General features: G+C 32.5%; 1 protein-coding gene and 1 long non-coding RNA gene across 21 annotated transcripts in view; one reads left to right on the top strand and one right to left on the bottom strand.

The window, feature by feature from the left end:
- The window catches only part of LOC141451921 (uncharacterized), a 75,256-nt gene that overhangs the window by 12,925 nt on the left and 48,589 nt on the right, over window positions 1–13,742 (bottom strand). For 6 of the 15 annotated variants that reach the window (XR_012457183.1, XR_012457192.1, XR_012457191.1 and 3 more), the window contains 2 exons: window positions 3,758–3,918; window positions 1,468–3,599 (listed from right to left, as the gene is read on the bottom strand). This is a non-coding gene — a long non-coding RNA (uncharacterized lncRNA). Of the gene's footprint in view, window positions 1–235; window positions 714–1,467; window positions 3,600–3,757; window positions 3,919–4,056; window positions 4,184–4,305; window positions 13,156–13,742 lie in introns of those variants that run through there. The other 9 variants (XR_012457194.1, XR_012457187.1, XR_012457188.1 and 6 more) reach the window with 9 other exon arrangements.
- The window catches only part of LOC141451914 (voltage-gated inwardly rectifying potassium channel KCNH6-like), a 522,696-nt gene that overhangs the window by 499,861 nt on the left and 9,093 nt on the right, over window positions 1–13,742 (top strand). For 5 of the 6 annotated variants that reach the window (XM_074123727.1, XM_074123721.1, XM_074123724.1 and 2 more), the window contains 6 exons: window positions 2,723–2,871; window positions 3,785–3,927; window positions 4,920–5,113; window positions 5,213–5,409; window positions 5,949–6,073; window positions 11,439–11,528. In XM_074123727.1, coding sequence (XP_073979828.1) covers window positions 2,723–2,871; window positions 3,785–3,927; window positions 4,920–5,113; window positions 5,213–5,409; window positions 5,949–6,073; window positions 11,439–11,528 — 898 coding nt within the window. The remainder of the gene's footprint in view (window positions 1–2,722; window positions 2,872–3,784; window positions 3,928–4,919; window positions 5,114–5,212; window positions 5,410–5,948; window positions 6,074–11,438; window positions 11,529–13,742) is intronic. The other variant, XM_074123725.1, reaches the window with a different exon arrangement.

Raw genomic sequence — 13,742 nt, 5'->3', positions numbered from 1 at the left:
CATTCTCACCTTTTTCAGCTCCTCTTTAAGCCTGTAGAGTGACTAAGACAAGTATTGGGTCCTGCACTGCAATTCTGCAAAGACTTTCAAAGGGTTTTTCCGCCTTTAAGAAGGGTTCTAAACCCATTAAAGAGGATTGATAGGCCTTTCTTTATCAGGAGTTTTAACGCCTAATTAAAATGGACACATTTATTTGCTCTGAACTCCTATAATATTTTCAGTTTTTTAAACTCACGATTGGATATCACTGATCTCTTCCCCATACAGCTGGCCCCCTGCTCTTCGAGACTTTCGTCCATCTTTAGAGATTGAATAAATCAGGTTTGTGTGGAGAAATTAGATCTCTCTTGGGGGGGGTAGAGAAATATTTACAAATTTCAGTCTTATTTTTGCCCATCTTTTCCTCAAGAAATCCTGACATCTTCATGTTTATATGCTGGTTATTTAACGAATTCCTCATTTTTTTTTATTTTTTTTAATTATATTATTTGCTACACCGGATATCCGCTGCTTTAGAAATCCTAGATTCATAACTACTATACCAACACCTGCCACTTTCAAAAATGCTTATTAACATTAGAGGCAACATAAGTTAGGCTGATCCTTTTATTTTCAGAAGGAAGTTATCCTCCTAAAACAGCTCTATAGCTGCTTCCGTTTCTTCTCTGGGAAGTGGGTCTACGAAAGAAGGCACACCCTTAACTCTTTCTTGGCTGTAAAAAAAAAAAAAAAGAATCTTAGCCCAGCATAACTGGGATGTGTTGGACTCATTGGCTCGTATTCACTCCAAAAAATCCCCTATAGAAGTTTTTTTCATTGGATGCTGCAACTCTAAGAAACTCCAAATCATCACCAAGAAAACCTTTTTATCCCCCAAAACGTATCAAACCTTTTCTGGATAAAAATATAAAACTTCCACTGTACCCAATTTTCAATTAACAATCCTTGTTATTAAAAAAAAATAAATACTATTTATTCCTTAAATTCCCGTTAAATAAATAAATTGGGGAATGTAAAAGTATTTATGTGTAATTAAAGTATTTATGTACTTTTGATGTTAGTTCAGTTCGATATAAAGTTTAATTGAAATTATCTATTTCTAGTTTTAGACAATATTTTGACTGTGAATTAACAGTTTTTAGAAATATATTAGAATGGCTTATAACAGAAAAAAAATAAGTGGTAATCTTACATGCCTTTTGCTCTCCCAAAATAATATTTAAAAAACTAAACGATAGTTTGGAATGTTCTAAAAAAAAAATCCAGGGATATTTTAGGCATTTTTAGGGAGGGGAAATTAATTATATTTTAAATTTAGGGTTTAAAATGATCTATAAGTTAAAACATCGAGTACCTGGAATGAGAAAGTCTTGTGAGTAGTTATACTTATTTTTGCAATTAAGTAATACCACAAAAAATGTATACTTAATTAATTAAGTAATGCAAAAGAGGACTCTAACCTCTTACCTTTAAAAAACTTGAGCAAGTCCGTCCATATTGATGAGGGTGCAAGTTCCAAATGTTACTGACGGTTCCTAATTTTGTTTTCAAACCCCTGGAACGACAGAGGGAATTCATTATCTACAATCTGCCAGAACCAGTAATCCTATAGAATCCAGGACAGAATCATTTTCACCCTGAATCCTGAATCCTGAATCAGGGCTAAATTTTGAGCAAATCTAAAAAAAAAAAAAATCTGCCGCAAAACTAGATTGCGTTTGCTAATACTCTGTTCCAAGTTAGAAAACCCACGGCATACCCACCTAGAGGGTTTATTCAATTAAGTCTGTTCAAGTGTGTACCCAGGCTTTCTGAAAAGTTGGAACATTTTCATGCTTCTAGATGTAATGGAATGTAATCTCTTACTGAAATAGACAGGACCCTTAACAGCATCCTGGGATCCTTAGACAAAGACCAAGGATAACATAATAAAAATAAAATCTGGTAATATTAGAAATTAATCACTTGCCCAAAGAGAGCTCCTGGGATGGTTTTCACGGAAACCTGTAACCTTTTGTGCATTTTAAAATGCGTGATAACTGCATTCATCAAAGAATGTACGTACAGCTAGTCGTTAGAATAGATGGCAGGAAAAGTTCGCCTAAATTTACTTTTGCCAGTGAGGCTGGATAGCCATAGAGTAAACCATAGGCCTCCTGATAACCTGGTGCACATTATTGCCTCAAAGGCTCTTATATGGTTTAAAGGTCGACACTCTTAAAATGGGAAATTCATTCATTTGCCCATGACTCTCTAAATACCGGACTTCTAAATCAAAGTAACCTCACAAGATTAAAAGAGTTTCTCCAAGTAAAAGATACCACAAGGAACTTCTGGGACTCTACGGAATAGGCTTCCTGCTAATTTGTAGGAAACAGGAAACAGCAAAAAATAAAAATATAAAAAACTTAACGTGGGATCAGAGCAAGAAAATAAATATTCCCTTCAAAATTGTGAAACTTATATTTACTTTAAATAGATAATTTGAATTCAATATACTTTTGTATTCTAATAAAATGAATAATTTCTTGCTTGCTAATTTTCTTTAAAAAAAGAAAAGTAATTAATAATGTCTAGAAGAAAAGCGTAGTTTTGTAGGAAAAACTGGATATATTTATTTTTATTTATTTATTTTTTTTTGTTTTTTTAAAGAAAAAGTAAAAGAAAAACTAGTTTAATGAAAATATTGTTGTGTAATGTGAGTGTGTGTGTATGTGTATAGCATGCATGGACATACACTAATGGAATAGATATGAACAGCGTCTTAAAAGGATTTCCAGAGTGCCTGCAAGCGGATATCTGTCTACATCTCAACAGAAACTTATTGACAAGTTGCACAGCTTTTGATGGCGCCTCGCCAGGATGTCTCAGGTTAGATTTGCTCGCCAAAAAAAAACAAAAAAACAAAACTAACACATTAGCACAAATTCTTCCAAAAGTATGACAGTCCGATTTCTCTGAATTGTCACAGAAAATGAAAAAGTTTGTCTATTGTTTGTTTTTCACGGTATTTTAAGTAGTTTTTTTTTTAAATTGAGTGGTTTAAGTAATTACTCATCACTTTATCTTTGATCGTGTAAAGCTACCGTCAGGAAATCGTAGAAATGCCTTGTAACCCTGCTGGAGATAAGTCATGCCAGTGAGCAGCCATCCCTAACTGTGTCAGGTATCCTTGTATTATCGTTTGACATAGATGAATCCTTGCGAATGAATTGCTGTTGTCCTGGAATGCAAATCCTCTTTAAACAACAGATCACCCAACAGTCCTTCAGGTGGTGTATTGGAATCTTCCAAAATTTCACCCAGAATCTGTAGGAGCTATCACGTTTCAAGACACATTATTATTTTTGCTCTTTTTACCTCAACAAAGGCTCCCATTTCTGGGAGGTCATTCTGATCCTGATTTCTTCCTCTTTCTTCAGCTTCTCTTGGAGGAGCCTGTAGCTTATGCCACATATAGAGGGGAGGATCTATCATAAAATGACAGCTCCTCTCGCATATGTATACAGGCCACTCTTTAAAACGTTATTCGGCTTGTGATTTGGATTATAGAATAGAAAGACTGTATTAGTCGTAGCAATTTTCACCCATTCCAGATTCTGGAAAACAAAAAAAAAAATTACCAACGAATCACTGGCAAAGCGGAGACGCAACAATGAACACATTCTCTCTTCCCAAAATTTGATTTATACTAAAGAACAAGACAAAAATAAAATGATAATTACAATGCTTTACAATAAAATTTAAAAATAAATACCTTAATAAAATATATAATACATTTCAGAGCCTTGTCATTGAAGTTTAAGACGACCCATGCGCCTCCTGGTGATACACTAGTGCATAAGGGTGATGTGCTCACTTCGTTATACTTCATTTCAAGAGGATCCATAGAAATTCTCAGGGATGATATAGTTATGGCTATTTTGAGTAAGTATTTTTAGGTTTTTATTTATCAAATAATGAAAATAATAATCTATTAAGACAAATTTAATATTTGCGTTAAAAAAGCTGTAATTAAGTAACTTCTGTTAAAAATATCAGTATTGTATTATGTACCTTTGGTTTAAAAACGCCATCTAATCAACTACCTACAGCTAACCACCAGTTTAAGTTAATTGGTTCTTTGAACTTGTTTTCCATAAAGCATGAATTTTAACAGAAATAATCTAAATGATTTAACAATCTGTATACATATGCAAAACAGATATAAAATAAAAATATATCCTATAAATTACTAAATTTGATGTTTAGGTGCAACGTGCAAGCAATTTGTAGAAATGCGATTATTGAAATCGTAATACATACCTTTTTTAATAAATTAGTCAGTTTATATTAAATACTGATCTGATCCTGCCCTAAATTTTTCACTTTTTTCTGTTTTTTATGTTAAATTCTAACCTAAGTCCAAATTAACTGAATTCAATTCTGTCAAAAAATACGAATAGTTACAAATCTGTACACCAGATGTCTCGGAAGTCAGAACTTAAATAAAAAATACAATAAAAGAAATTTGATTTGTGTGAACAATATCTGCAAAAAAAGGACAAAAAGCGTACTTTCCTAATTTAAGAAAGGACAAGGACAACCAGGTGTTGAAAAAGGACTGTCTTTAAAAAAAAAAAAAAAAAAAAAAGGCAGTTGGCAACCCTAACTAGACGTGCATCTGTGACTTTTTATTCCCCCAACAGTTATCTGTCTTTAAAATGGACACTAAATTGCACTGTCTTGTCACGAATGTAGAAGAATCAAATTTAGGGATAAATTTCGGATTTATTTGGGGAAAACAAAGACTTAATTCCATTGTGGAAAACATCTTGCACAGTTTTGTTTTACTGTTCAGAGATTTCAAAAGCTAAACCAAATTTGTTCTCAGAAATTAATAAACATTATCATTTATTATTTTTTTCATTAATTTTCAGGTAAAGATGATATATTTGGTGAAAATCCGTGCGCGCATACAACTATTGGTAAATCTAAATGCAATGTAAGAGCTTTAACCTATTGTGATCTGCACAAAATACATCGAGACGATTTATTGGACGTTTTAGAATTATATCCAGAATTTTATTCTTCGTTTACAAATAATCTGGAAATTACTTTTTATCTACGTGATGTAAGTAAAACAAAAATATTTAAGTTTGGAACAGTTTAATAAATAAATTCATCCATGAAATCCCCCATAAACTAAAAAAAAATCAATTTCGTTTCCTAGGAGGAACAAGGCGGAGTAGATCCGTGGGCTAGTCGACAAACTAGGAAAGTGGCTTCCAGAACTAATTCACAAGATCTTGGCACAGGAGAAGTGGGCGGTGGGGGAAATTTTGATATGGATTTTAGGAGGAATTATTATAGGCCTTCGTTAAGAACTAGCGTGGAACGAGGTACATCGTTTGAAGAGAACGGGGATCAGTAAGTTCGCCAGAAAAAGTTGATTTTTTTTGTTTGCCTTCCAAATTTTGTGTTTAAAGATTTCTAAAAAATATGATTTTCATGTAAGCTCTTTGGGGAGAATGAATTGAGAGTAGAGAGAATTTGTTGTGTGAGGAACTGGTTGGTAAGTTGGCAAGAAAAAGGGACATTAGTGACCCCCATAATAGATCCAAAGGGGGTCACAAAGGCGTAAGCCTTAAGGGCCGTTCTATTAGACCCCCATTAGCGGGGTCTATCTCATATGCGGGGGTGGAGAAGACTTTGTGAGAGTTTATGGCACGGTAGATAAATCAATTTGGTGTAGTGCAAGACGTATTTCTCAGTTAAAAGTTTATTTTGCCAGATGGTAACATAAGTGAAGTCAAAATCTCTGCACCAAATTGATTAAGTCAATCTCTGTTTATGGATCTGTAAGTCTGAAACGATCAGGGCTACAATTAATATGCATTCTATGATGGTGTTAAAATCGATTCTTTTACTTGCTAATAATTTTTTCTTCTTTTTTTTCCTATTTCCAGTGATCGATGTATGGGTCATGGTATCTTAGAATTTAGTACGGATAAAGCTGGCCAAGATGTAACCCCATTAAATCTACAATTCAATGAAACCAATCATCGATCGCATACGATCAATTCAATTACTGGTAAACAAATTATTCTGTAATTATCACAAATTGAAGTAAAATAAATATTTTTTTTTTTCAATAATTAATCGATTTATTTAAATAAATTATTTATAGTTTATATAATTAGGTTTTTATTTAAAGAAATCAAAGAAATCTTAGAGCATGAGGTGCACTTAATATTTACTACTTATTTAAAGGAATTTTAAACATTTCCCATTTATCTTTTTTATTAGCACATTGTAAAAATAAAAGTAAAATGAACACATTTAATAAATTACCCCCATTTTAGTCTAAAATTAATATGCCACTACTTAAAATGTTTATTATTATTATTAATTACTTTTTTTAAATTAGCACCCCCTCTAAAAATAGAAAAAAAAACCCTTACCCTACAAATTTTTTGTCCATTTTAATTCCATTTAATTCAAATAACAAGAACTTTTAAATTCTACCTGCAAAAATTAAGGTGAGATTCTATTTATATTTTAATTTTAAATAAATATCATTTTGGAAATTTGAAAAATGCGTTTATTTTTTGTTTTACTGTAGTTTTGATTTCATTTATTTTTTTATTTTTTGGAGGGATACTTATTTAAAACGTTTTGGATTTGCACAACAGCTGTACAATCCCGAAATAAGTGGGCAGGATTCGAAGTAAACTTCATTACAGCCCGATAGACCTCCCTAATTGATCTAGGAAAAGTACGAAATTCGATAATACGAAGAATAGAAAGATATATAGAAAAATAGGAAACAAGAACAAGTTTGCAACAATTTCCCTAAATATTGAGCAAGCAGCTCACTGGGAATTAAAGGTTTTCCTGCAATGATGTGATTTTAATGATAATTAGGAAGCAAATTTACGTGTACTTACTTTTCCTTCAAGTTTAATATTGTCATTTACTCAAGCTAAGCTTAAGAGTCATCTTCACCTAGACCTCTGTAACTGGAAAGCATCTCCATTTTTAAAATTTAGGATAAATTTGTCTAAATTATCAAAATTTTGATCATTTAGTCCCTAAATTTCATTTATTCTTCATATTTCTAATAACATTGAAAAAAAGGAATCATGAATTTAAAATCAAAGCAACTTACTGGTCCCAAAACCTGATACCAAAAAAATTAATTAAACTATTTAAACTTTAAAACATCCAGAAAACAATAAACTGGACTTAACTAAGTAGAAGAAAAGTAATCTTTTCTATAAAAGAAAAGATTATTGATGGTTTAAAAATAAGCCACTGAAATTTGATTGAAAATAAAGCAAGAATTAGTACAGTTATTTTGAACAGAGAACGCTGAAAGCGAATTTTCCAGCCGTTCAGAACTGTACGATTAAATTATAATGCTTGTAATTCATTTTACCATCATTTATAACCTTCATAAAACATATTCTGAACTTAGCTAACTTACTACTAAAGGGAAAACATAATTGATCGCAGAAGAAAAAGTATAAACGCATTTTCCAAATGAAATAAAAAAGAAAGTGCATCACTTGCAGTTAACTTTAAAATAATAATTGAGAAAATGATGCGAAAATGCAGTTACATTATGCATGTATTTATTTTTGTTAGAATGGCCTAGTCCCTCTCACATCCAACAGGACTAAAAGTCCTCCCCTTTATACACGTATATATAACATATTTCTCGCCTTAACAGTGCACGTTCTTTTTATATTTGTGTGGCTCCCCCCACATTCAATTATTTCTATCTAAATTCCCAGTTGTTCCCAATAAATCTGTAATCTATGTATTTTATAACTTTAATTTCTTCTATTACTTTTGAAATAATACTTTATTTTTTCCCTCCTCTTAATCTTTCCATAAATTTTTTGAATGTGTTGTAGATGTTATCTTGATCTTTCAATTCTTCACGATCCTAGAGCTCATCCTTAGATCGCAGAACAGTAACTATAATGAATAATCCATTGCTTTATTTATGAAAAATCAGAAATAAAACACTTACTGACGTGATTTAGAAGGAAACGTTAAATATATATTTTAGATTGCACGTGTTTACTGGGAATAATCCTGTTGAGGTCCTCTGAAGACTATTATTTTAGCTCTTGTTTTTTTTTTTTTTTTTTTTTCATTCTTAAGGAGCCTAAGTCCCAGAATTAAGTTATATTTTCATTAATACATTTAATAACTCGTGAAAAATCAATAAGCACTTTACCAGCCTTATTAACATGTCTCAAGTCTAGAATTTGGGTACATTCTATTCGAGCTATCCAAGGCCATGGATGGTTTCATGCAATTAGTTCAAAAGGTAGACCCATCTTGTTGCTAGGGTTTCAACAATCACTTTTATCTCGTCCTATTCAGAACCACCAAAAGGACAAGGTCAGCCAAGCAAATCCTACAGACTGTCCTCTTCTGCAGATTGTATTTCCTGGCTACCCCTTGCACATACCTGTCTGTCGTCTGATCTTTCTCTTAACTCTTTTCGATTAATCGAAAGTAACAAATAGAAATCACTTCAAAAAAAAATAAAGCGTCTTTGTTAAGTTCTGCAATCTAAGGATGATGCAATAACCTTTAAAACGTTTCCAATCAAATAACATTTGAATGAAATCAAATGCTAACAAAATGTTTTAATAACAACTCAAAAAAAAAAAATTGTCGCAGATAAATAAATAACGAAGTAGAGTATTGTAGATTTTTCATTCAAATGTAAAAAAAAAAAAAAAAAAAAAAAAAATTGAAAGCCAAAAAAAAATAGTTCCTGAATTTATTTTGGTATTTAAAATAAATTCAATTTTAGATGGAGAAGTATTTGGTGAGTAAACTGCTCAGTAGCTTTGTGCAGACTTGGCATGTGGGTGGGAACACAGACTGTGACCCAGGAGTCTGTTGGCATTGTCTACTGAGTTGCTTAAAAAAATTCACTTATCTTTATTTCTTTTTCTTTTTAATGCATCTTTAAGAGATTTATTTTTTTGAATCTTGGAATATTTCTCTGGCTAAAATGGATATAATTTCTATTTTTGGTTTCAATTTTATTTGAATTTGAAAGATTTTTTTGTTTTTATTGTAGAATACTTGGATTATATTAAGTTTTCAGTGATGATATTTTTAATGATTTCGGAAAAGCTTCGATTTTTAACTTAAACAAAACTCTCATCCTGAAGATTTGGTATCACCATCGAACATCGAAGGTCTTCTAACTATTCTTCACCAAGGATTTTAATCTTATCTGAATTTTTGCTAATATCTGCTACATTGTTGTTGTTTTTTTGCCACTTGTTCTTTTATTCACGAATCTAACCTAGCGGACTCCTACAAATAAATACGAAAACCTAACGCGACCAACCAGACTAGCACACGAACATTCGCCGCACATCGTTCACCATTCACCATACATTCCTGGGTACTTTAACCTGAAAAATAAACCCAAAAGATATTTACAGAAGGATATAAAGTAAATATGTTACAAAATATGGGATGATGCACTCGATATTCCAACCTCTTACCTGGAACCCTTGAACCTAACTCATTCGTTCATCTTTCATATACTTGCAGACATCCCACAACCATACTGCTCGGCGGTCAGGTTCTGACCAGCCCCCGATCAACACACAAGGGTTATTAGAAAATATATCCTTCATAACGTAAAAGAGCTCTCCAAGTATTTTGAACTAAACATCTTTACTATTTTTTTTTGGTAATTGAATTTTCGGCATACCATTGTGATGTGTCTGAAAACTTCTTCAGTATTGCATGCACATACTACAGTTTGAAGTTGCTATGGACATTGATTTTATGTAAGTATGCCCTGCAGACAAGACAGTCTGTTTTTTGACATAATTTAATATTTACTCAGCCCCGAACCATGGGTGTCTAGGTTCTACTACATATGTAGTGACTAGGTATCCCTTAAGGAGATAGATACATATTATTTTTGAAAGATCTTATAAACAAAGATCGTTTTATTCATTTTTTGTTTCGGTTCAAATCTTTTTCGGTCAAATGTCTTGAGAAGCTAAGCGCTAATTCGTTCAGGATCCTAGAGACTTCTACGTAATACAGTACAACCTCTGATTAACTGGCCCTCGTTTAACCGGGATCATGTTGAATCATCATAAGAACACCTGGATCGGCGCCGAAACAAAAGTTAATTTTCGATGGCGACAGGAAAATTTTTTGTCTTCCGATGTAACATAATTGTAGGCGTGGCAGCAACTCTTTTATACCTGATTTTCTTGAAGGGTCATGTATGTATGTATGTAAAAACCCAAAATATGGTGCAATTAGTAATGAATTTCTTGGGATTTACCACGGTCTTACAAAAGATCATGGGATTTAAGGTGTCGTAAATGGTTGATTTTCAACTTCACGGTTCGTGTGTAATATTTTTATGAATAATTACCGGCATTATTTTAATCTTTCCAGAGAGCAGCCTAATCTCAAGCTAGTCTTCAGTGTTAATCAGTTCGTCCTACAGAAAACATGTTTCGTTTGCCCTTTCGGTCGAATTTGTATTTCACTTACGCAATGGAATCCGTTAAGAAAACTGGTGCTAAACGTAAACGTATTCGTTTATCTATCGAAGAGAAAATCCACATCGATACAGTCATGTATTACTGTGTATTACTGTGTATTACTGTGTATTACTGTGTATTACTGTGTATTACTGTGTATTCGGTTTAACCGGGATTTCAGTTTTCCGGGGTGGATATAGCCGGAGCTCAGCCCGGTTAATCCAGGTTTATACTGTGTAATGCAAAGCTGGAGTGAAGATGATGTACAAACAAAACTATCTCTTAATGCCCTATGTGTAACGTTGTTAGAAATGCATTGGGGGGGGCCCTCTGTAATATGTCGTTAGGTTGGGATACTCGCAGGGACGCCAAGTTTCCTGAAGAAGTGGGCTATGGAGGAAATTGTAAATACTCACATTTTCAAATGACAACCGTTCTGTTCTTAAACTACAGTTTGTACCTGATGTTTTTCTTAGATTTGTACACAGAAACGTTGAGCTCATTATCAATGAATTGAACTTTTTTTTGTTTAAATAGGGCTCATAAGCGGCCAAATATTTTTAACATAAAGCTTGACTTTGTTTTATTAAAAATCTAAGAACAGGCAATTAGCATATAAGTACGATAAGAATTAGAACCTTGGTGGCGATGTAGTTTGGCAGACTTTGAAAGTGTTCTACAAAGACGATAGTCGCTAAAAACAAAAAATTGGTTGCCTTAAATACAGAAGAACAAAAAAAGAAAAATGGCATTATATTTATTTATTTGTTTATTTTAAATTTCAAAAGACTAAAGTCCTTTGAAATTCTTAAGAAGAGAAGCATGTTACTCTTTCTTATGAGTAGTTGTTACTAGAGGAGAGATTAGTGTGCGTGTGATGGCGTGTGTATGTGTGTGGTGTAGGCATGTTCGGTCACCTGAAGCGTAGCCTGACAGATCTGCGCCTGCATGGCCTCAACAGTAAACAGCCTCTCAAGGAAGAATTCACCACCGGTATGTGCTCTACTTTTCTTTCATTTTCTTCTTCTTCTTCTTCTTGACGACACTATATTTTAGCCACTCTTAGCCAACCTTTTAAGTTATCCCTTTAATTCTGTTTTAATCACCAAAATGGACACAAAAAATAATCACCTGGTAGTTTAACTAGGCACAAATTAGGATCAGTGATTTTGTTTTTTATTTTACAAGTAGTAACTTTCTCTTACCCCACTCCCCCCGACTTTTACAAGGTCATCGAACTCTTTGAGTCCCTCAAACCCAAGATACTTCTAAGTACCCCCAAACAGGATAAACTTCTCCTCCCTTGACGGTTATAAAAATCAGTCAGATAGTTGAACGATAAAAAAGAAGTTAAATCTGAAATTGTCTCATTTCTCTAAGGCATACCGGACTCTACCTTAGGAGGCCTTTGACTTAGCCTTAAAAAAAAAATTAATGTTAAATGTGCAATTTATTGCATTTCTGGTCCATCCTGCCTAAAGGTGCCCCCCCCCTTACCATTCCTTATTATGCTTCCTTCCTTACCGTAACATAACTTTAAGCTCATGCTTCATTTTATCTTATTTTGTTTACCTCACAGATCCATTTCAACGTTTTTCAGCTTAATTTTCTAAACTTTTTTGCAAAACTTACAAGGGCGTAAAGAAACTCTAATCATTCCGAAGATAGAGCAACGATCTTACATAGCAAAGTGGAGATAATCCAGAAAGCAGTGATTCTCAACCACTGTGCCGCCCAATTTCTAGAAATGCATACAGTAAAAATTATATATTAAATATAGAAGACGATGTGAGAGTAGCATTATCATTTATTTTTTATTTATTTCTGTACTTATAAAAAGTTGCATGTTACAGAAGGAGTTAACCTTTTATTGTACTATTAGAATTAAGAATTAAACATAATTGAAATAAACAAACTTATACAGAACTTTAAACGTAATACAACTGCAGGTGAACTTAAAAAGAAAAAAGAAATTGACACTCAATAGTACATAAACTGTTAGTAAATAGGAATCTAGGCGGTACAAAATCGTAAATTATCCTTCGCATTACTGACCGAAATAACGTTACACAATAGTTCTATTGGGCACAGTTTGGACATTACTCTTGTAACAAAGTACTACGAAATCTCATTGCGTTAGTAATAAAGTTATACACGTTAAACAAGTGCAGCATTATCATCTATAAGACCAAATATAAACTGTAATTATCAAAAAAGATCAAGCTCAAATTTCTCATTAAAAGTATTCTCATTATTAACTTGTAATTAATCCCTTAATAAACATTTACTGTTGTTTTTTGCAGTACAATATTATTTTATTTTATATTGAAAATAAACATAAACTATTTTACACAGTGTATTATGGGGATAAGTGAAATACTTTTAAACTTATCTTATTGTTAGTGTACCGCCAAATGTTGAAATTGTTAAAAGTGTGCCGCCGCGACCAGAAAACAGGTTGAGAATCACTGCCATAAAGAGTTAAATGCACGATCCACAATATTCTTCTAAATTCTTTCTTCAGATCTTTCTTTGTCCGAGGATCCCTCAGCCATTTACTCGGCCTTAACGGTAATCATCTTCAACTTCTTTCTCCATTATGACCTCTGGAATCTCCTGACTTTTTCCATCATATCATTTGAAAAAGAATATTGATGCACAAAATTCATTACTATTAAACATGACAATATAATTCAAAGTCCATAGAAATCGCGAAGTTATCCGTTAGTGTTAGGGTAAGAGAAAGAGAAATAAGAAAAAATGCACCGCATGAGAATATAGTTTAGCATTACCTAATTTTTTTTTTTAGGTTTTAGATAAATAACAAGAAGAAGGAAAATTTTAGTTTTTTTTTTATAGAATTAGAGTATTAGAAAGTTCTGAATTCTTTTAGATCTTCTAGATTTAGAGTGGCATGGTTAGTTTAAATTATTATTTTTTTATTTTTTAAATAAATAATATTTATTCAATGAGAACATAAAAATAATACAAAAGGTTCATCAAACTTTCGAAGAATCTTCAGAAATGCAGGAATGAGTAGAAAAATTTCGTATCAACAATTTCAAATCGCCACGAACCCAGACATACATAAATTGATGGTGGAGAAAAATTTCTATGGTTAAGAAAATTTAGTCAATACGAAACGTTTAACGAGAGAAACAGAGAGAGAAAGGAAAAAATAAGAAAAGTTGATGATATTTTGGGAAC

This window comes from Rhodnius prolixus, unplaced genomic scaffold (assembly GCF_049639745.1).
Source record: "Rhodnius prolixus isolate KJV_2025 unplaced genomic scaffold, Rpr scaffold_14, whole genome shotgun sequence".
Taxonomy (NCBI): Eukaryota; Metazoa; Arthropoda; class Insecta; order Hemiptera; family Reduviidae; genus Rhodnius; species Rhodnius prolixus.
This window is presented reverse-complemented; position numbering and strand designations above follow the sequence as displayed.